The following is a 23,594-nucleotide window of genomic DNA, read 5'->3' on the forward strand; positions in this document are numbered from 1 at the left end:
TAATCATCATCATCATCAAAACAAAGTAGTCACTTATCTCCTCCTTTCCCTTGTTTCTGTGTATGTGATGAAATAGGAGGATTTAATGTCTTACCGCTACGGGTTTTACCCCCTTGTTCTGCGTCCCATGGGTGCCCTGGTATTTGCGTAGCGGAGGCTTCTGGTGGTTCGGAGGAGGCCGGAACATGTGCCGGCCTGGGGTGGAGTGGAGGTGGCCGCAGATGAGGCTGATCCGGGTAGGGGGAGGGACAGACGTCGGACCCAGAGGGACCTCGTCATCATCTCTCCGTTGTTCTCGGTGAGAATAAAGAACAAGACAAAGATTAGAATTTGTCTGTTTGGGTACTTCTTTTTCTTTTCTCTCCTGTTCTATTTTTTTTTCTTTCTATCTCCTGTATATCACCTTCCGTGTTCCGGCCGCAACACGAATGGCTGTTACCCATCATATTTTATTTATATCTAGTTCACTCTATTCTATTTTATTTTATATAGGTTGTATATATACTCACTAACAAATATAATAATAATAATAAGAAAAACATACACGGCAGAAACTCACAAACAAATATAATACGAACGTGCTCAGCAAAAAAACGAATGTTTGTCTTACCTGAGTGATAGCGCTTTTTCTTTTTTGTTAACTCAGGCGGCCTGGTGGATCAAAGTAGTTCACGTCGTTCCAAAGACGTGTTACTGGCCTCAAGACCCAGTACTTTGAGGTAGGGATCAAAGCAGGTCTCGTCTTTCCAAAGACGTTCCTTATACTGTTCTCAGACCCAGTACTCCGAGGTGCTTGTTTGACCTCGGGTTTTTACTGACTTAGCAAGACTCCCTCCTAATCAAAACTACCCGATAGGAGAATCCCTCCTCTCCTTTTTTTTTTTTTTGTAACTGGTCGACTGTTGTCAACACAGTTCTCTGTGTCTTGCTAAATGAGTAGAAAACCTTTTCATCCGATCTGGTAAAACCCTTTCTCGGCAAGTTGAGAATCCTGGATTGCTTCGTTGCTTCTCGGGCCGTAGCCCCAGGACTTTAAACCGAGCAATCCTAGACAGCTTCGCGGCGCTTTTCGGGTCTCCCACCCCCTCAACGCTTTTCGGACCTAAGCCCCCGGACTTTAAACCTGGTTCAGTCAGGACCACTTTGTCAAAAAGAATCTTTATTTATTTGCACAAGTTTCATTTGGCGGTATGGTACTGTTCTGGGACTCCCTGCTCTTCCACGCGCTTGCGTGGAAAGCCTGAGGCAGGAAGAGCACCTTCCTGCCCTTCATGAGCCATCATGAACGGCAAGAGTTATCATGAACGGCATAATATATTAATAATAATAACAATAATAATAATAGTAATAATAATAATATGATAATAATACATATATTTGTTGGCGCCTTTCAAACACCCCATGTCACCTTACATGATAAATTCAATTCAATTTTGTATTGTCAAACAACAGAGGTCATCTCCGGACACTTAATATTGAGCAGGACTAGAATAAACTCAAAATTTCAAGAGTCACCACAATTTCAAAGTCCCAACATCACCCAGGGGCAAGCTTTACAGCGACAGTGGCGAGAAAAAACTGCCTTAATAGGCTTTTAGGCAGAAATCTCGTGCAGCCCAGGCCCTTGGGTTCCAACTGCATTTGGTGTTGGTAGTATAGTAGTAGTAGCATTAACAGTAGTGGTGCATTAACAGAAGCATGTATCAAGTAGTAGTCCGTGGCAGCAGGCACAGCCAGGCCGGGAGCGCAGCAGCAAAGAAAAGACCCCCAAAACGACCACGACGGCAATTCCCTGACCCTCTTGCTACAAGAGATGTCAGGAGGCTGAGTTAAAAATAAATGTAGCCTATTTAAATAGGAGATAGGCCGATCAGTTACCCCTCAGCTTGGTGAATAATAATATTTTGATTATACTTATGTACATCCAATATTCGGCTCATGGCTTGAGAATCTAGGATGGCGCAGATAACGTTCATAAGCAGGTGAGGACCATCTGCCCATGGCTTTTAGGTTGGGCACATTGCTGCTGTGGTTGCTACTCCAAAGCGGAACGAATGAGCCATGCAGCGTTCTGGAGAGAGGCCGCAGAATTGCAGAGGAGGCGGAGGCAAGAGGTGAACCAGGCTTGTGACAGGGGTTCTCCTCCCTCCGTGATGAACAGCGGCTCCTGTGGGCTGGCTGGAGCACGGCTCCCAGATAGCGGGCCATGGAAGACAATGGACAAAAAACAGAGTTAGTTTGGGAATTAGGAACAGATATTCCGCTTCTGTCTCTATCAGTTTTGGAATGTTTCAGGAACACAAAGGTAATGACTGTGGACTGTTATTGACGAATAAAGTGTACGTTAGCAGCAAAGAGATAAATAACACTTGTACCATGTAAAGTGCACTGTAAACAGATATTTTAAAATGTAACATGAAATGTAGTAGCTGCCTGAAACCCGACGGACAAAGGCTTAATGAACCGGCGCTTGCTCCATTTTGCTCCGTGTACTCATCACTGGCTGCCAGCGTGCTCTGCGTGATGACGTAACCAGCATAGCAAACAGAATTGAAGTGACTAGATCGCTGTCACTGTATTGCTGTGTAGGATGTTAATAAAAATGAAATGGCTGGATCGGAATGCTGGATCGGCCTCATTCATCCGATGTCCAGCTAATTAGTCGATATCGGAGCTGATGTCTGATCCGAGTATCTCTATTAAAACCCATAAGGCTGTTCCTAACAGTGAGCCTATGAGCCAAAGCACCCGTTCCATGGTGGGTGATTAATTTGTGCAAAAGTGGAGTGTGGTGAAAGGGAGACAAATTTCTTGCCTTGGGTTCCTCTCTTGAAGCCGTTTAGCAGGAGCTTAATGGATGGATTCTCTAGCAAGCTGTTGGCGGATGGATCCGAGCAGCGCAGGTGGAACTGGACACCTGCGAGGAGGCCTTTGATGGAGGACGGCTGCATTTGCGGGACTCAAAACAGTGAACCAAAAGCATATGCGGCCTGGAATGTGAGCTGCTAGATGATGAAGATCCCCAGCAAGGATTCCCAAGTAAGGCGTCTTATAAATCTGTTAATTTGTTACAGTTGACAAATTGCATACGTTTTTATGGATTTGTGGAACATTGGAGTCCAAAAGATGTCACCTTATCCTCATCTGCTTTTGGCCTGCCGGCGGATGGACTATAGCCACGGGTTTGGGACACAGCTTGCATGGTGTGAGAAAGAACTGCGAATGGTGCAAGAAGGAGCTTAGCGGCCAGTGCAGTGCCTGCTGATTAGAGCCAGGTCGACCACAGACCAGTCCAGTCTTTGGTTAACCTCTGAATGAACATGGCAGCCCTGGCAGAGAATGATTTGTGGTATTCATAGAACAGAGTTCCCCCGTATGACATGGCAAGATCGGCAATGATGGAAAGATCCAGTTCGGCTGGACGGATGGATAGACTTCGCAGATTACATCTCTGTATACGCCATAACAACGGAGAATCCTGCTAGTGTCAGAGTCTTTCCAGGTCTAGGATCATAAGGCTATCTTCCGTATCAACATCACGGACACATCACCACAATCTACCACGCACTTATCATTACGCTTGTTCAGGATGGTCTTGGCTTGACTTGACTTATCACGCCGACGAGAGCTGCAGGTGTCTGAGGGGGCGGGCTCTAAGAGACTGTAGCCGAACGCCGTCGAGTCTGACAGCAGAGTCAACGTGACTCAAGCGATAGGCTATATGCAGCGGTACACCTATTTGTGGCCCCAGAACTATTATTTTTTCAGTATATGTTTTTGTTGGGTCAACACGTGTATCGGGACTTGTCTCCATGCCAACGATACACAGACAGCCTGTTATTGGGTCGCGCTGCAAGCATTTTTTAGTTTCACTTTCGTTTTTGAAGCGGTTCGCATATTGCCACTTTGCCAGTAGGAGCATGGATAGATAGCATAGACGGGAAAAGATTACATGGAAATGGCGTGTTCCAAGTTCTCTGCCTAAAGAAAGGTGGACAGTGAAAATCGCCAATTTAAAGAAGAATGGACTGAAAAGTTTGCATTCATTCTTCCTCCAACCAGCACAAGACCCATGTGCTTAATATGCCAGGAGACTATCTGTGATGAAGATTTCCAATTTGAAGCGGCATTATGAGACAAAGCATACAAATTTTGGAGAAACATATCCTCAAAATTCAGAGGTAAGAACAACAAAAAGAAATGCACTAAATACAGTATATCACATGTGGCCTGACCGACCTCAATAAATGGACCTTTGAGTCATTGAAAAACATCTTTGTGGCCCTGAGGATTGTATTTGAGTACCCCTGCTATATAGGCTATATATACACATGTATATACGCATAAATACACACACGCATGTACACGCACACGCAGGCGACGTGTGTGTGTTTATTTTTTTTTTATTTTTTTTTTTTTTGTATATTTGTATTATCATCCTATGTTTGAATTAACTGGACCTCACATAATATAAATAGGCCTGCTCACAACACAATGCACAGAACTTTGGATCAAGCCATGAGATTAGCGACCAAAATAAAGGCAAAGCATTTCACCACGAGGTGGCCGCCGAGTGCGGACCTGCACGTCATTGAACTTTTAACCAATGAGAACCATTCCGCTGTAGCGGAGGTGTGGGCAAGCCGGTTGTAGCCGTCGCAGACCGCGCTGCTTAGCGCTGCGAGAAGCGGCTCTTGAAAACTATTAACGCGATGTTTTAGGTCACGTGATATGGCCTGTGACGTATTTGGAATTCTCTTCGAACGGGAGCTCGTCTGAAAAAGCCGGCAGAGGAAGCAATGAGGGAGGTCAGGCTAGAGCGGTTTAAATAGCGCGCTCTGAATGCAATTTCCCAATAGGAAGCGGGTACGGGGAGTCAGCTGAGCCGTCAGCTGATCTCCTCGGTTTTGACAGCTACGCTGTTGCTGCTGATTTAGAGCTTGACGTCGTGGCCTGCCAGAACTAACGCTACGCTTGATTTGTCTATTACTGGCACCATCCTAGATCTCGGTCGTTTTACCAAATGGTGAAAAATTTCTCACTCAGGAATTTTTATGTTTGCCCGATTTGTTTTTGATGCCTCAGATTCCTCCTTCGTTCGGACCCCGTCACTGCTCTCCTCTCCAGCCGGGCCCGCCTTGCAAGGTGTTCAGGTCCGGTAGTTGGAGAAAAGAAACAGATATTGGGCCCCACGTTGGGCGCCAAATGTTAAAAGAATTTTTCCGTAAACGAATAAATTCACCCAAGGAGGAGATCGGAGACATAAGTAAAATCGACGTCTGACTTTAATCTTGTACAAGAGGAGCAGTTACAGTGCAACAACGTGTGAGGATGCTACAGAGGAAGTGCTCAAATCACTGTTGTGACTTGAGTCTTTTAAAGGCACAGGAGATAACGCGTCACTGACAGTTAATCTTCATGCAGAACTAGACATCATGACTACCAGGCCTCTGATAACATTTAGGTCAGCCATGGGGATACTAAAGTAATAAACAGTTCAACACATAAGGCTGTAACCTGAACAAAGAAAACTTTAAGACATGAGGTTATACAAAATTCTTATAACATTGTGTACTACTGTATGTCTATGTAGTATTTCATTCTTTCTATGTAGTATTTTTTTTGTCTAAAGTTAACGTTGGTTTTGTTGTTGGTTTTGTTTTCTAAAGCTAGCATTGGTTTTGTAGCATAATGTCAACCAACTGAATGTACAAACAGTTTGCTGAATGCCAGGAAAAAAATGTAAAATTCATGTCCATGTATACAAATGACTAGATTACAATTCCATGACTGTTTCACTAATTGCTGTGAGACTTTGTTGGAAGTTCATGTCGAACAAAAGGCCAAAGCAATAAACGTAACAATGTAACTTCCTGACCGGAGTTCGAGCTAATCCGATAACAAAAGAAACCAACAAAAACACATGGACAAGGTCTAACTCCCTACGACAGGACGACAACGGTGTTTAACGACAACAGGGATTCATCCCTACTGCTTCATGTTGGACATTAAAGTCTGAGCTATTTACAATGTGAATAAAATGTTAGCATTGAAGCTAAAGTTATCTATGAAGAAAAGCTCAAAGACTAACACAAGGACTAAATGCGTATTTGAGTCAGTTGAAATATTGTAACTGGAGCGGTAACTTTGTGTGTCGCTGTGTCCTGAAAGCCTTTGAGGTTCTCCTGCTGTCGTCTGGACGCTGTACAACTCAAACGGGACCAAAACATTATTGGTCTCACCGTTAACTACCGTTCATAGTTTTCAAGAAATGAGGTCCCATTGGAGACACAGGAAGGGGCGGGACTTTGCCTCTCTGTTGTCAGTGTTGCCGTAGTGACAGTGTGCGTCTCTGCCAGCAGGTGGAGACTCTGCTATGAATCAGTGTGAGGACCGAGAGGACGGAGTCCTTCCCTCTAAAACCACCCAGGATGGGGGACATGACAGCCAGACCAAAGCTCAGAGGTGAGACGAGGATCTCTAAGTGTCCAGGACTCAGATCACTCCACCATCATGGTTCTCACTCAACAACATGAATATACATAATATTAACTAGATCGCTTTATTGAGTTTAAAACTGAACCTTGTTATTATCTGACTGTCCTGAGGTGAAGAACCAGGTCTTGGTCCAGACCTTTGTAGTCCATGTAGGGGATGATCTGAATCTAGTGTCGACTCTCCTGTTGAATCCATTTGTTTTCACTTTGGTGAACAATCACTGAGACCAGAAGCTTTAATTGCCTTCAATACTGTTAGTTGTCTGAGAAGAAGAAGCAGTAAAGTTTGATGAGTCAAATAAATATTCAGATTAAATATTAACCTGACACACACCTGGACCAACACTGTAACCTGCTGACACTTCAGCTGATCAGCTTCAAATATTGAATGAAAGGAATGAAAGTTTAACTGGAAATTCAGATTCTCTGTTGGTCTGTTGGACCACAAAAACACAGTGTCGACCAACAATAACTCACAACAGCTGATGGAATCTTCCACCTGAGTGGTTTGTAATTTACACACATGACACATTTGCTGAATGAATAATGTGATGGTCTGAACTGCCAAACATCTCCCACAATGCAACTTGCCCCTCACACTACTTAGTTTGACAGCAGGATGGTTTTATGTTTATTTGCACCACTCATGACATTGCAGATAGGAAGGGGGGTTTCCTCCATATCGTGACCTATGTATCATGATAATATTGTATTGGGATAATATCATAGTAAAAGTATTTCTTAAATTGTATTTATTGTATCAGGATGCAGCAGCAGAGACCAGACTCCCCTGGACCTGGACCTGGACCCAGCTGTGTGTCCATGAAGAGTGACCACTCTATGAATCACCCTTTTGTCTTTAAAGCTGAACAAGCTGCTGATGGAAGGTAAGAACTGAACCTGAACTCTCATTCGAGGATGAATCAGGTCTAGACCAGCACCTTAATCAGTAACTCAGAGTCCACCAGCCCTGAATCCTGCAACCCGTTCTGTCTTCTGAACCACGATGAGTGACAGACAGTCTCTTGTTTCCCTGAAGCTCGAACAGAAAGGACCAATTAAATCCTTTTTAACTGGGATTAAACTACAGAATATGAAATAAACAATCCAACCTTAAAGAGACAATGAGGAGAAAACCTCTTGAAAGAAAAGACTCATAGACGGGAAAAGTAAAGAGTTAATGACATAGAAGAGTAGCGGCCAGGCTAAGCTAAGCTAAGAACAGAAAGACTCCAAACTAACACCAAACTAGAACACCGTCTTCCTCTCACTCAAGGGAGGTTTTAGAGTATTAAGTAAGACGCTTTATATCCAGCAGACTCTTATTTTAGGTTTTAACGTAACTGATAATGCATGAGGAGGTGTCTATTATCAGGAGGTAATGGACTACGTGAAGGACAGAACCATCAGACGCCCAGTGGAGATTTTGCAACCAAAATGTAAAGTTGTTTCACGAGTCATAACTCCGTTTCCCCATCATTGTCACCCCATAAGGTTCTCATGCAACGGAAACATTGTCCACTGCTCCCGTTAATAGGACGGACCTTAGATACGACTTGGCAACGGGAGATATTTCTAGTCCGCTCAACTCATAGAAACCTTAGGCACAGCTACAAACCACAAAGCTAACATTATGCTAGCAAAACGCTGAGTCCAGCACTAAGACGGGTGTTCACGGGTCCACAACGTGGTCTAATGTGACCCAGATCCATTTATAGTATTGATTCTGACACTAGCATCAACTCTTAGAGCAAGACTCATCAATATAAAGATAAACAGAGCAAACTGATTCATGAAGCTCAACTAGTTAGAATCTGATATTGTATTTAATGTATCAGGATGCAGCAGCAGAGAGCAGACTCCCCTGGACCTGGACCCAGCTGTGTGTCCATGAAGACTGACTGGTCTATGGATCACCCTATTGAAATTAAAACTGACCAAGCTGATGATGGAAGGTAAGAACTGAACCTGAACCCTCCTTAGAGGATGAATCAGGTCTAGACCAGCCAGAGAAAAGTTAAGAGTCAGTGAGAAGCTAAATTGGCTAACGTGACAGCTACTGCAAGCTAAGCTAAGCTAATATATGCTAAAGTGGGTTTACATCGGAGCTGACCAGGGCCCTCATTTATAAAACTGTGCGTAGGATCCTTACTAAAAGTGTACGTACGCCAAAAAGCCAAAGTTTGCGTGCGCCAAAAAAAAATCTGATTTATAAAACTGTGCGCACGCAAGCTGTCCGCAATGTTCCCTTTATAAATCACAGGATCACCTACAAGTGTGCGTACCTGAATCCCGCCCTGTACACGCCCACATTTTACTATGTTAATGAGCCGGCATGCAATCGTTTCCGTGTGGTGAATCACGGCGACAGGCCAGGAAAATAGCGAAGAAACCTTACTTTTCAGAAACGGAGAAGAGACACTTGTTGGGGAGGTGGAGGCCCGGAAAATAATTTAATTTAGTGGCCACAGCAGCGGGATCACGAATAAAAAGACGCAGTGCGAGTGGCACTACATTGCTGCTGCTGTCAACGGCGTCAGTGGGACGGAGGAGCGGACGGTGATCTGAAGGTAAATGACATCTTTCCGCTCCTAACATGGATTTAATGTATTGCTAGAGTATTTGAGGAAGTTTGATTTTGATGTGACTTTGACGGGGATTGTGTCTGAAAAGGAGGGAGACACAGACCAGAGGGATAAGGGTGAACAGATTTTACACTTTTATTGTATATAAAACAAAACGTTAAATAGTTTTTGTCCTTCCAGAGTCTGCAGCGTTGGGCGTAGAGGAGGGTGACGGTGAGGAGGGTGACGTGAGGAGGGTGACGGTGAGGAGGGTGATGTGAGGAGGTTGACGGTGACGGGCCCTCAGCACAGCGTCCGGGTCCGGCGCAAAGCAGCAGCGCACCCCGGGCGCATGGCACATCAAGCAGTCGGGTGCTCAATGATGCCGTCCTGCAACTTCAGCGAGACACAATCACCGCCATCAACAACGTTGCAGATGAGCTACGGCAAACGCGCACTGTGATTAATAAAATAATACGTTTACAATGAACATTGATTGTTGTCTTCCTTATATTACAAATGCATAACATCCTCACGGATTCTTGCGCCCTGTTGATACCCCTCCAGTCGGGCAGGGGGCCGTGGCTCGGGGTCATCCATAAATTTGCGCTCTCCACGCTCCACGACTGAGCGCGCACGAGCGTGCCACTCATTATAGTGCATTTCCTCTGCGCTCTGGTGGTTTAAAAAGGAGGATAAAGTGTAACAATTATACGATGGCTTAATGGCAGTATACAGAGACCAGTCCTGTAGCCCAGATGTTCCATGAGGAATCAAAGCCAGATGAGACTAACACACAGGTAAAAAGACAGACACAGTCATCACAAGTAATCTGTGGTGACTTGCATGTGATGCTGTTCTGTCACCAAAATGGGCCAATGTTCACTTTAATGCAGTCAGGATTTCTATTGGGTAGGTGTGATAACAGCCAGTTAATGTCACATGTTTCAAGTCATGTCCTTGTGGGGTCATTTCATGTCACAGACACTCTTTCTCTAGTCTCTCCTTGATGGGGGAGGGGAACTTAACACACTTGTATGTTTCTAGTCTCAACCGTATGGGGCCCTTCCGTTTGGTTCTCACTGAAAGTGTTTTTATGTGACTGTGGCAACACCTGGCATTATCTCAACTTTGATTTTAACAGTCATTATTGTACACTGTGTGAGCTGTTGCATGTTTTAAAGTGATATTTCAAATGTGAGACACTGCAAATCTTTGTAATGGCTCATGAGAGTTGCTGATACCTCAGAAAGACTATGCCAAAATGGGCCATCAGTGTTTATATTGCTTTAAAGCAGTCATGATGACTTATTTGGTGGTGTGATAACAGCCAGCTAATGTCACACACACTTGTTTCCAGTCATGTCATGTTACAGACACGCTCTTTCTCTAGTCTCAACCGTATGGGGCCCTTCCGTTTGGTTCTCACTGAAAGTGTTTTTATGTGACTGTGGCAACACCTGGCATTATCTCAACTTTGATTTTAACAGTCATTATTGTACACTGTGTGAGCTGTTGCATGTTTTAAAATGATATTTCAAATGTGAGACACTGCAAATCTTTGTAATGGCTCATGAGAGTTGCTGATACCTCAGAAAGACTATGCGGTGATCTCAGTTTTATAGTTCTGTGCTGTTTGAGAATCTGTTTTACTATTAGGTAACATTGTTAGCTGTGAATGTCTCCACATACAGCTATGATTTCTGTCAGCTCTAAGTGTCTTCTTGTCTGGCATCTAAATTGCAGGCGGCGGACCCTCAGACTCCTGCTGCAGCAGTAGAGACAGAGACCAGTCCTGTAGCCCAGATGTTCCATGAGGAATCAAAGCCAGATGAGACTAACACACAGGTAAAAAGACATTGTAAACACAGTCATCACAAGTAATCTGTGGTGACTTGCATGTGATGCTGTTCTGTCACCAAAATGGGCCAATGTTCACTTTAATGCAGTCAGGATTTCTATTGGGTAGGTGTGATAACAGCCAGTTAATGTCACATGTTTCAAGTCATGACCTTGTGGGGTCATTTCATGTCACAGACACTCTTTCTCTAGTCTCTCCTTGATGGGGGAGGGGAACTTAACACACTTGTATGTTTCTAGTCTCAACCGTATGGGGCCCTTCCGTTTGGTTCTCACTGAAAGTGTTTTTATGTGACTGTGGCAACACCTGGCATTATCTCAACTTTGATTTTAACAGTCATTATTGTACACTGTGTGAGCTGTTGCATGTTTTAAAGTGATATTTCAAATGTGAGACACTGCAAATCTTTGTAATGGCTCATGAGAGTTGCTGATACCTCAGAAAGACTATGCCAAAATGGGCCATCAGTGTTTATATTGCTTTAAAGCAGTCATGATTACTTATTTGGTGGTGTGATAACAGCCAGCTAATGTCACACACACTTGTTTCCAGTCATGTCATGTTACAGACACGCTCTTTCTCTAGTTTGCTTTTCTGGATGCATCTTTTTAATCAGACTATGCCATGTTTATATGCTACTACTATCTCAGGAACAGTTTTTGCTTTGGCTAACCTTTCTAGTTGGCAGATTCCGCCATATATGGACTCTTCAAGTTAACAGATTTTTGCTGTTTTTTTATGTTTAGGTTTTTGAAGTCCAAAGGTTTTCGCTCGTTGCTTATTCAGATAGTGATGAAACTGATGAAGACTGTATGGAGAACAAAACTTCCACTCCACACCGTGATGGAAGGAAGAATACAGAAAAAATAATGGTATGCCTTTAATGCTTTGAATTCCAGTCATTTTTTTAGTCAAGTAATTGTATAAACCTTGCTGTTATTGGTTTTATGTGTATTTATTAGGGGTGTGACGAGATCTCGCGAGACCAAACTCGGCGATATTTCTCATCGCGTTAAAATCTGTCTCGCAAGATTTTTTTTTTTTATGTAAAAAAATGTAAAGCAGGGTTTCCACTACCAGTTACCATTACTTTGCAACCCTTTACACTACACAGTTACAACTCTACTCGACTTGGTTTAGGTGCTTTTCAGTCACAGCTGAGTTCTTCATTCCCCCTCAGTAAAAACTAAACTTATCAACCAAACGCATCCAGCGTTAATTACCGACTCTGTGGCGGCCGCCTCTCTCTCTCTCTCTCTCTCTCTCTCTCTCTCTCTCTCTCTCTCTCTCTCTCTCTCTCTCTCTCTCTCTCTCGCTGGCGCTCACTCACACTTGCGCTCACTCACACTTGCGCTCACTCACACTTGCGTTGTGACGGAATATGTGCTAGACCGTGCGACGAGGGAGGGGGGATCCGAGTATCGGGTAGTGAATGGCACTGGGGGGGGGGGTCGCTGCCACTACTTAAAAAATCCTAGAGGAAACACTGCACATAATATTGTTTGCACTTGAAAAAAAGAAATAAATATTTAATTTATTTTAACTTTTATAAATTTTAATTTTAGTTTCAATTTGTGGAAGAAGAAATTTATTTAAAGCTCATGCTTACATCATGCATGTAAATAGTTACAATAAAACATTTCAAAATGCATGTGCAACTCGGTTAAATAAAAGTCTGTTGGTCCAGTCATATTTTGTCATTGTAGTTTTCTTAGAATCTCGTCTCGTCTCGATCTCGTGAACCCTGTCTCGTCTCGTCTCGTGAGCTGAGTGTATCATATTACCCCACCCTAGTATTTATGTATGAATGTATGCACGTCTTGACATACCTTTTTGTTTTTGCAGATGGATAGTGGGCCGGATGTGTCTGATCATTTGTACGATACCGATGAATGTATTGTGCAAGACACCTGTGATGAGGCTTCTCCAAACAACCATTCCAACGAGCAATCAGATGATGAACTTGTTCCACCACTGAGACGCACTAAAAGCATTCTGGTAAGGTCCTAAAAGTTATTTAAACAGTATGAGTATTTAGTTGATGAGCCCTTTTCCCCAAAAGCACCTGCCATTTGTTTTTCTACATTTGTTTTCAACAAAAAGGGAGAATCATATCTCCATGTCTTCCTTTTTGCAGATGGATAGAGTACAAGATTTTGCTGGTTGTCTCTACGATTCAAGCGATGATAGCCAACAGGGCACTTTCATTTCTAAGCCTGAAAGGAATTCACAGAGGCCGAGAAGAATCTCTTGCCATCCCGTAAGCCCTTTTTTTTATTCTTGTATGTGTTTTCATGACTGTGAACATGTCTGGTGTTCTTGCCTGATACTGACACAATTTTATTTCCCTATTTTGTTTTGTAAATGAATACCAAGTGTGTTCCCTTTTTAGGCTTTATTGTATATATATTTAGATTGTTTTGAAGGTTTTTACTAGGGATGGGCACGATTCCTAATTACTCAAACACCCATTCATAACAATATTATTTGAGTAACAGTTCACTACTCTCGCTGGGACTGGGAATGTGAACATGGAGCAACAGCCAGCTGCGAGACCATCAGAGAGAGAGAGAGAGAGATAACACTGCCGTAAGCTTGTGGTGTAAGGGCAGGGAATGAACTTCATTTTGCGGGCAACTTCTCATTTTTTGTATGAACAATTGAACGTAAAGTTGCTGTTTTACCAGCTGCAGGCTATATGTGTGTCCTCTCACTTTGTTATAATTTGAGCCACTGGTGTTATGCCGACTTCTGCCTGCTAACAACTGCATTCACCTCAGGCCTTAATTTTCATGTCCATTGAGAATTCTAACCTGCTCAGTGTGTTTGTTGTGACTACAACTCATTTAGTAGTACATGCAATATCTTGTCTGCCTGGAAACACTGGCGGAACCAATGTTAACAGTCAGACATGGACCTAACAGATTTAATTTTATGGTAAAAAAAAAAAATGCTAGTATTTGTTCATTATGTAATGTGAGTAATTTAATATAAAAGTAAATGAAAACGCCCATCCCTAGTTTTTAGTCCAATGTTTTGTCTAACATTATTTAACAGTATGTCTTTTAATTCATAAATTTACTTAGACTTAAAATGCTCCATGTAGAAGGCTCCATACTGAATTTTATTTTCTTAGTATGCCTAGACATTCAAAGTATGCTCAGATTTTTGATACTTAATGTTTCAAAATGAGTGATTGACACATGATTTTGTTGTTGTTGTTGTTGTTGTTGTTGTTTTGAAAGATTCAGATGAACGTTGTGGAATCAGATGACTCAAACATAGATAGTCAAGATGAGTACATTCCATGTTCCATTGACGAAAGCACTGAAAGTGATAGCAGTTTGGAATTAACCCTGGAAGATGGAAAAAAGAAAAAATCAGCATATAGCAGAGGAACATCTTCCTGTCAGAGCAAATTTAAGCCCAGGGAGAGTGGAAGTGAGTCTTCCAGGCAAAGAAGAAGCAAGTCATCCCGTCAGAGCAAGTTTAAGCCCAGGGAGAGTGGAAGTGACTCCTCCAAGCAGAGAAGCAAGTTTTCTGGTCAGCACACAAGTCAGTCTTCCAGTCAGAGCCCGCTTGAGCTTAGCCAGAACACACCCTTTGAAAGAAGTCATGCCCCCACACAAAAATTTCCAAATAGCAGAGCTGATGGGAATGAAAAGAAAATAGAGTCAACATATTCAAAAAAGGATGTGAGTGTGTCAATGCCCCTGGAAGAAGAACAGTCTATCTATGTCAGTCCAGTTTTAAAGAAGGGGGATGGATCTAGAAGCTATAATAAGAAACATTTCTGCTTTTATTGCAGAAAGTTTGTCCAGAAAATGTCAAGACACTTGTGGCGTAAGCACCAAGATGAAACAGAGGTTGCAAAAGCACTGAGCTTGCCAAAGAACTCAGAAGAAAGGAGACTGCAGTTAGACTATATACGAAATAAGGGCAACTTTGAGCACAACAGTGATGTTTTGGAGACACAAAAAGGCAATCTCGTCCCATGGAAGCAACCACCGAAAAAATCTGAAGGACAGGATTTTGCACATTGTGTTCACTGCTATGGCTTGTTCTCCAGAAGAGCGATGTGGCGTCATTTTCAGGTGTGCAGCTTCAAACCTGAGAGTACTAAACCAGGCAAAACAAGAGTTCAGGCATTGTGTGCTTTCGCTGAACCTGCTCCACCTGGCTTTAACGATGCTTATTGGAAGTTCTTAAGTGTTATGAATCAAGACAGGATTGCAGTTGTTATTAAAGAAGACCGCTGCCTTCTCGAGTATGGTTACAGACTGTTCAAAAAGAATGAGAAGAAAGTCAGTCAACATCAGTATATACGACAGAAACTGAGAGAGCTTGGCAGGCTGTTATTGGAAGCAAGAAAACTTACACATATGAAGACCATTCAAGAACTCATAAAACCTGAACAGTACAGTCAGGTTGTCTCTGCTGCAAAGAGCCTGTCTGGATTCAGTCAGCAAACTCGTATATACCAACGTCCATCTCTTGCGCGCAAGGTTGGCCATAGCTTACACTCTTTGGCTATGTTCATCAAGTCCGAAGGCCTGAAAAAGAAAGATAAACAAGCTACTCAAGATGCTGAGGATTTTGCACAGCTTTATCAAGAAAGTTGGAGATTTGATATTGCGAGCCAAGCATTAACTCAGCTAGACCAGAGCAAATGGAATGCTCCTCAACTCTTACCTTTCACACAAGATATCCAAAAGCTTCATTGTCATCTAGCTGAGAAACAGCAGCAACATTTGAATGATCTGCAAGAATACCCATCACCATCAAACTGGAAAGAGCTGGCAAAAGTGACCCTGACACAGGTTGTACTGTTTAACCGCCGGAGAGCAGGGGAAGTGTCCAGGATGCTCCTGTCTTCGTACCTGTCAAAGGACACATCAGACACACATGAAGATGTAAGCTTGGCTCTTACACCACTTGAACAGAAGCTGTGCAAACATTTTGTAAGGATTACAATTGTTGGAAAGAGAGGAAGAAAGGTTCCAGTTCTTTTGACCCCACTCATGAGAGAGTCACTCGATGCTCTAACCAAGAAGAGAAAAGAATGCGGGGTGCTGCGTGACAATGGATATCTGTTTGCATTACCACACTCTGTCCATTACATAAGGGCTTCTGACTGCATAAGGCAGTTTGTAAGAGAATGTGACCACATCAAAAATCCTAAAGCATTAACATCAACAAAACTGAGGAAGCATATCGCCACCCTCTCTACCCTCCCTCTCTAAAACACAGGCGACCAGTGAGCGATCACTGCTGCCTGAACAGTAGCCTATAACTTCATTAACGCACCTGGTGCCTCAGCACGGCAACCAAGCTTTGATAAAGTAGTATGTATCAAGTATTGGGTTGGTCAAGAACAAGTTAAAGCATACATGGGCATTTTACGGCCCGCGGGCCAGACCCGGCCCGCATGCCGTCTCAATCCGGCCCGTGAGCCGAAGTGCGAGCCGAACTGCTATTATGACCCTACTGCTTTAATTACGTTGATGCGCACTAATCAGCTGTTTGAAACAGTGACAGCCCTGTTAGATCAGGAGCCTGCACATCGCAGACAGAAAGTAACCTCCTCCAGGTAGAAGACAGACGGCTGCTCAGTCTCTTTCTCTGTCGGACACCGGAGCTCCGACTGAGGAGAGAGAGCAGCCGCTCTGGTGCAGGTTTTCTCCACAGCGGAGTTTCTGATCACCGCGACCTGTCAGCGGTAGCCTAGACCGCGGGACCGGGCCGGTGTTTCACAACCCTCCGTCAGCCTAATCATAACTGCTGACGGTTATAAAGCAACATCACGGCACCTAATTATTATTTCCCAAACACTAAGGTTTAGCAAACTGTGATTAAAAGAGCATTTTATGAGATCGCTGGGTTTTCTGACGTGATCGACCATATGACTGATTGTAGCCACGTGCGTCTGAAGCCTCCATCCACCAATGGCTACGCTTGTAATCAAATCAGTCTTTTTTTTTCATGTTGGTGCTGTTAGGCAGCAGCAAATGAGTATTGTGTTTCTTCATAAATAAAAGGTTATCTACATACAAATAGAACAGTCTCACTGAATCAGAACTGCAAAGGATCTGAGTGCTTAATTATAATATTCAGGTGTCTGTTAACATTATTAATTGGTGCAGTCATTTATGGTCAGTAAGTTTTGATAAAACAATCTGCCTTGAGTCCATATTTATATCATAATACAGCATGTTTCTTCAGTGATCTGTGATGGATATAAGTTGAAAATGCGATTACATGGTTTGTGGGCTGTCAGCCTATTGTAATGCAATCATTTCCACCAAATATATGTAGTTATATAGGCTAATATATGTAATTATATATAATTCAGCAATAAATATTTGTTGTTTCAATTTGATTTCGAATCGTGTGGCCCTTCACTCACTTTATCGGAGTCAGTGTGGCCCTTTGGAAAAAATAATTGCCCACCCCTGAGTTAAAGCTATGGTCTACCATTTGGAAGATTGGTAATTATTATTAACATCATTTATACGGCGATTATGGTCCTGTAGTCCGATCTACACAATATGAATTGCAAAAAGAACCAAAAAATTCAGTCTATCAGCCGTAGGCCTGCATAGAAATTGACCAATGTTATCCATCTGTCACGGAAGGCTCGCATTGGCTCGTACCCTCCATCCAATGCCCTCGTCTCCCCTGCTTCTCCTCGACCCGCATTGTCCCCACCCCCTTCCGCTTAGAAACTACAAGTAATTGTAACTGCCCTGAGCGGCTCAGCCACAGACACATGAACCCATGAATTCAGCACCTGCTGGCCCCCACCCCCGGTCGGTCTGCTGCTGAAAGCCCACTAGGATTCAGAAAAGCACAGTACAGAAGCACAGAATGTGTTGCTGCCCTTATTACTGGTACCGGTGCCGCGTCGAGTCTCCCTGATCCTCTCCCCGACACACAGCTGCTTCCAGCCAACTTAATGACGGATCGATTGTCTGTTTATCAGTTCAGGGAGTCGGGTAAGGTGCTATGCAGTCAGGGCTCCTGCTATGCACTAAACGATTCGGTGAATGAATTCTTTGAGCAAATCATTTTAATGAACTGATTCTAGAGATTCAGTATAATCAAAAGAACTGCCATTCCCATCATGAAGCGGATCACAGCCCTGGAAATTGTCAGTTTAATCAAAATGTAATCTTTTTCTGCCTACTTAGGTAAGCAAGCTGCTGTAAAACGTTGGACACCGGAGGAAATTGCTGCAGTAGAAAAACACCTGAAGAGGCTCTTGGTGAGGCAAGATGTTCCAGGTAAAGCCGACTGTGAGCGCTGCATTTCTGCAGAACCTCAAGCGCTGCAACAAAGAGACTGGAAAGCAGTCAAATATTTCATCAAAAATAGAATAACTGCCATGAGAAGAAAATTAGAATGAAAGCAGTGGACTGATCAGAAGTATGGACACACGTTTTCAGTTTGCTCTCTGTTTCCCTCTCTGTCTGTCTTCTATCCCCCCTATAAATCTCTTAAAGAATCTGGGCACAAGAACTGCATACAACCCCAATTCAAAACACACAGTTGTACAGTAATATCAACTGATGAAATATGGCTTTTCAGCCTGTTTACAAAGTCTTGGCTAAATTACTCAATCAATTCTGTCTCAACTAATACAAAATGAAAAGTTGATTCATTAGTTGTATTGTAAGTAGGCTGGCTTTCCTTTTCTTTTGGCATACGTTTAATTGACAAAATCCTCCAACACTTCTTTGTTCAAAGCGGAAATGGGCTGCAAGTTGAAGTAGCTGCTGTGGTTCTATCAGTTAACAACACATTAAACAAATACATGTTTTACCTCAGTTATATACACTGTTGTCAGATAAAAGTTATATGTTTGTTCATCTGGTTAATTTTCCAGTCTGTAACACTGTAACACACTGTTAATGGTATTGCTAATGCAAATTACTTAGCTAATAGCAAAACCTTTCCAGTAAGGGGTCATGAGCAGTGTTTGATTTGAAGACTACCCTGTTGGTATATGCACACTACACCAGTGCGGTAATCAAAACAGAACAATGGTTACAGAATACTCAAAGCTACTGTAGGAATTTTTGTTCACAAGTTAGTCAATCAGAAGGACCTCACAGAGTCTATATTGCGTTGTTCAGATTCTGCAGGAGGATCACGGAGACAGCGAAGCCGTTGGTTCTTTAGTGCGCCATTGCTGCTGGCATTTATTGGCAGATGAACATCAGATGATACAGACGTCTGGAGAAATTCACTTATCTAGCTAAGAGCTGCTGTGTGCAACACAGTGCTCAGTACCAGAGGCATGAAGTTCTTGTGTCTAAGCTACCTGCTCCAGAATATATAGTGTTACAAAACAGGCAGGGCTATGTGTCCTGCTTATGCATGCATATGTGTATTTTTGAGATGCTGCTCCTCCTTCAGCAGGTTCCTCTTTCTGCCATTGAGCCGATGAAGTAGGCATTGTCTCGAGAGTGGGGCCTCGTCCATTTGCTGACCTCGTGCTCTTCACTTGCCAACCTCTTCTTCCGGTCCTGTGAAAACAACACTTATGCGCGTCTACCATACATTGTGTTCTACCATACATTGCGTCTTTGTTTCCTCTCCATCTGGCTCTGACTGGTACCTCTTAAACCTATAATTATTGACTGTACGTCTGTGTGTAAGCTGCTGCAGTTTTTATTCCTCTAATGTGGTTATATGTGTCCATGAAGAGGGTATAAGTTCATGAACTTCCTCTATTCAGCTGCGTCTGTGCTATACACTAAGTGTCTCCTGACCTCTCACTCGCCGATGGTGACTTTCTATTACTCCGCTGCTGTCTGAGGATGACAGAATAGATTAATAACAAACACATTACATGATTGTAGTGAATCACACTACATGATTATAATGACTCACATTATATGATTATGAAACACATTTCTAATTAGAAAAAACATACATGATTATGAAGGGCATATTTGATTCTGAGATATGCCACTCATGTAACATACAATTTCCAGAGGTCATCATTCCTTCTAAACATTTTTATGTCTACAATTCCCCCTGTTGATCACTCCTAAGAGTGATCAATCCTTTGGAGTGGCTTCAATATGCCGACTCTACTTCTCCTTCAAGTGGGTCACCTGTGCCGGTGAAAGTACTGGCTCTAGTTGCCGGATCAGTCAATAAGGCTTCATATATGTGTGTCGTTGATTCCATATTTATAGAAGCCATCATTTGGTACCTGGGCTCTTCTCTTTTTGTCATGGCGGTCTCCAAGATTCGTTCAGTCAGGGAGCGTAGGAATGGAATACAACAACATCCACACAGTGCCAGCATGGCAATAGAGATTATCAGAGATGTTAGTGCTGCCATAAGCAGGGTTTTCCATCTTCCAAACATCTTTTCAAACCACGCTGACATGGGGTTCTCCACTCCTGAATGAGATTTTAATTCCTCTGCCATCATTTGCAACCTTTTCAGTGACTTGGTTAGAGATCCGTCTGGGGCTGTGTTATTGGGTATCACGGTACAACATTCGTCACCAAACATGGAACAAACACCTCCTTTCTCTGCCAGTAACATGTCCAATGCCACCCTATTTTGGAAAGCAACTAGGGACGTGGCACTAAGTTGCTGGTGTACGGCGGCTAGAGAGTCTCTGGTCAAATTTGTCAAGCGCTGGACTTGGTAATGAACGTAGTTAAGTCTGTCCACATTTTTGTTTACTGTGATAAAGAGGAACAGTGATTCAAATCCTGCTCCAACTGGATCTGCTAATTTGTATTCATTTGGCACTCCCCTTGGTACTCCAATTGCATCTATATATACTGGAGAACCCTTTTCCAAATCGATTTCGCGTTTGACACGATGATAACGGTGCAGAATGTCTGCACTCCCGGGGAGGCTAGTCATGTTGACAGGCATTACCTTCATAGGGGTTAACAGACTTATCAGACCACATCGTCCTGTCCATCCTCTCGGGAGTCGGTCCCTGATTATGGTGCCTCCGCACCACCACCAGATATCACTTCGCATGACGGTGAAGTTTATGTTTGTAACCACTACTTGATCGCATTGTGAGAGAGACACCTCACCCATAAACAACGAACAGCCCGAGCTGTTGCAGCGGTTGACGACGCCATTATTACTTTCAAAACAGGTGATATTTTCTGGCAGTTTCGCGACGAATGGAGGGGGCGTTGTTGTTTTGTCATCTGAGGATGGATTTTATCGTACTCAACCGCGCATTTAACGCCTGAATCCTCGAACTGAGACTGGTTCGCAAAGTACCTGTATATACATGCTATGGTGCCGTTCTTTGTGCTATTTTCCCTTTCGAATACTGTGGGAATCAGTTTCAGATTCATTCTGGCCGCCATACATACTATGCAATCCTTCTTTGTGGCATGACCCGCGCTGTTGACTATGGACAGCCACGCGTTATAGTCCACTATCGCACCGGTTTCCATAAAATACTTCTTATCTTCTTTGGTGTGATCCCAGATCATGGTCTTAATAGGTGCGGCTGCTTCAGGGGTTTTGGTATTTGTGTTAGAGGTCTTTTTCTTGGCCTCAAACGCTTTGGACGTTAGGATGAGTGGCTGCGTGCTGTTGGGTTCGAGCGGCGGCTGTGGGGCTATGGAGAAGTCGAAATCATAATCACGAGGGCCTGCCCCTGGGTACCAGGCCCATAACTTTATCGGGGAAAACTCTCCTTTTCCATCTGCAAAGTGTTTTAGATCAAACGTTAGCTGGATTTGCCGGGTTCCCCCCTCTCCCCCTGTCGGTTCATAGGTCATGGTGATTATTTTCTGCAGTGCTTTGGCGAGGCGGGTGCTGGGTTTGCACCCCACCCCTTTTGACCATGCGAAACAGGCCCCCCATCCTGGGTTGGAATCCCCTGTTAAATACCACCCTCTGGGGCGGAGGGTGTCGGCGCTACCCTTCCCTCGTGGCCCTATGATCATGGATAAGGGTATGTAGTAAGTCGTGGTTTGGTTAATGGGTGGACACAAAAAAGTCGTCCACGTCATTCGAATCTTCTCTTTGGCACACCAATTCTTTCTTTTCACTATTTCCTGTTTTACCCGCAGGGAACGTCTGGTGTGGTTGAGAGGTTGAGTGGAGTTGGACGGATGTGGGCTGCTAAAGTCTGACCGTGGTCTGTCATATAACCACAAGGGGAGAACAATTATCAGAGAGACTGTTAAGAGGAAACACGTAGTTCCTCTTAATCCACACAGGCCTGGGTGTCTGAACGGATGCCATGGACGGGGTCGAGCGACTTCCATATTTTAGCAGATGTTAGACCATATACAAGCAAGACACCACAATGCTAAAACTGCAACTGTCACTGCTACGAGGAGAAATGCAATTACTGTCTGATTTAGTTCTCTCTGCTCTTTTTGTAGTTTTTTTTTATACAAAACTGCGTTCATTGTTCCTTCTTTTTCGGCGGTGTCCAAGTAGAACGGTTCTTTGTAATCTGGAGTCTGCAGAGCTGCTGCTCCTGCCATCTCCTGCTTGAGTTTTATAAAGGCTTCCTCCGCCTCTATTGTCCATTTTAACAGGTCTTTCTGATTTCTCATTCCCGCCTCGAGTACCATCTTTCGCAAAGGGCCCGCTTTGTTATTGTAGTCTGGGATGAAATGTTTACTGTACCCTGTTAGTCCTAAAAAACTTAGCATTGTTTTGACGTCCTGTGGTTTAGGGTGTCGCAGAATCGTGTCCCTATGTTCTCCCGAGAGATAAGTTCCTTCCCCTGTTATCCATCTCCCCAAAAACTGCACCTGTGGTCTACAACACTGTAACTTTTTCCTGGATGCTTTGTACCCGGTTTTAGCCAATACTTTCAAAACTGCTTCCGTAGCCTGTATGCAATGTTCTGCACTGTCTGCCGCTATTAGCAAATCGTCCACATATTGTAGACAAATGGTTTTGTCTGGAAGTGTAACTTCCTGTTTTAGATGCTGGTTCAACACTTTATTGAATACGCCTGGGGAGAGGTTCATGCCTTGAGGGAAACATGTGTACTGATATCTTTGTCCTCCCCATGTGAACGCAAAGTATTGTCTTAGATCCGGCTCGAGAGGGATGGAAAAGAATGCATTTGCCAAATCCACCACGGAGAAATAAGTTGTCTCTCTAGTGATCTCAGCGAGTGCTGTGTGTGGGTTTGGGACTGGAATAGGGGGTGTTTCTATTCTCTTATTGACCAGTCTGAGGTCATGTGCCATCCTAAAGGTGCCATCTGGCTTTGGAACTGGCAAAATAGGGGTGTTCCACTTGCTAGTGGAGGGTTCAAGTACTCCATTTTGTTCCAACTCTTTTACTGTCCTGTCTATGGTCACTTTAGCTTTTTCATTAGTGGGGTACTGGGGTACCCATACTGGGGGTCCTGGTTTTACCTCAAACCTTGGTGGTTCCGGGGGTTCACACCGTCCTACGTCGTTCTTTCCTTGTGCCCACACTGTGCTAGGTATTCGTCCTAGCATTTCCTCTGTTTTCTCATGATCTGTACTTTCCCTCCCATGTGTTCGTGTGATTAATTTTTTCTCCAGCTCTGACAAAGATGTGGTGTGATGTGTGATCCTATATACTTGTCCCCCCTTAGAGTATGTGACTGCTGGAATGGAAGTTTTCTCCCAGTCCGTTAACTGGGATGCCATTTTTACCATCGGCCCCAAGTCC

The 23,594-nt window shown here is 43.5% G+C and overlaps 1 protein-coding gene across 1 annotated transcript in view; it reads left to right on the plus strand.

Moving 5' to 3' along the window:
• LOC311016207 (uncharacterized protein) overlaps nucleotides 1-23,594 on the plus strand; it is a 618,931-nt gene that overhangs the window by 35,197 nt on the left and 560,140 nt on the right. The window contains exon 5 of the mRNA XM_084013783.1: nucleotides 7,262-7,384. Coding sequence (XP_083869909.1) covers nucleotides 7,262-7,384 — 123 coding nt within the window. The remainder of the gene's footprint in view (nucleotides 1-7,261; nucleotides 7,385-23,594) is intronic.

This window comes from Eutrigla gurnardus, assembly GCF_963514095.1.
Source record: "Eutrigla gurnardus genome assembly, chromosome: 7".
In the NCBI taxonomy this organism is placed as follows: domain Eukaryota; kingdom Metazoa; phylum Chordata; class Actinopteri; order Perciformes; family Triglidae; genus Eutrigla; species Eutrigla gurnardus.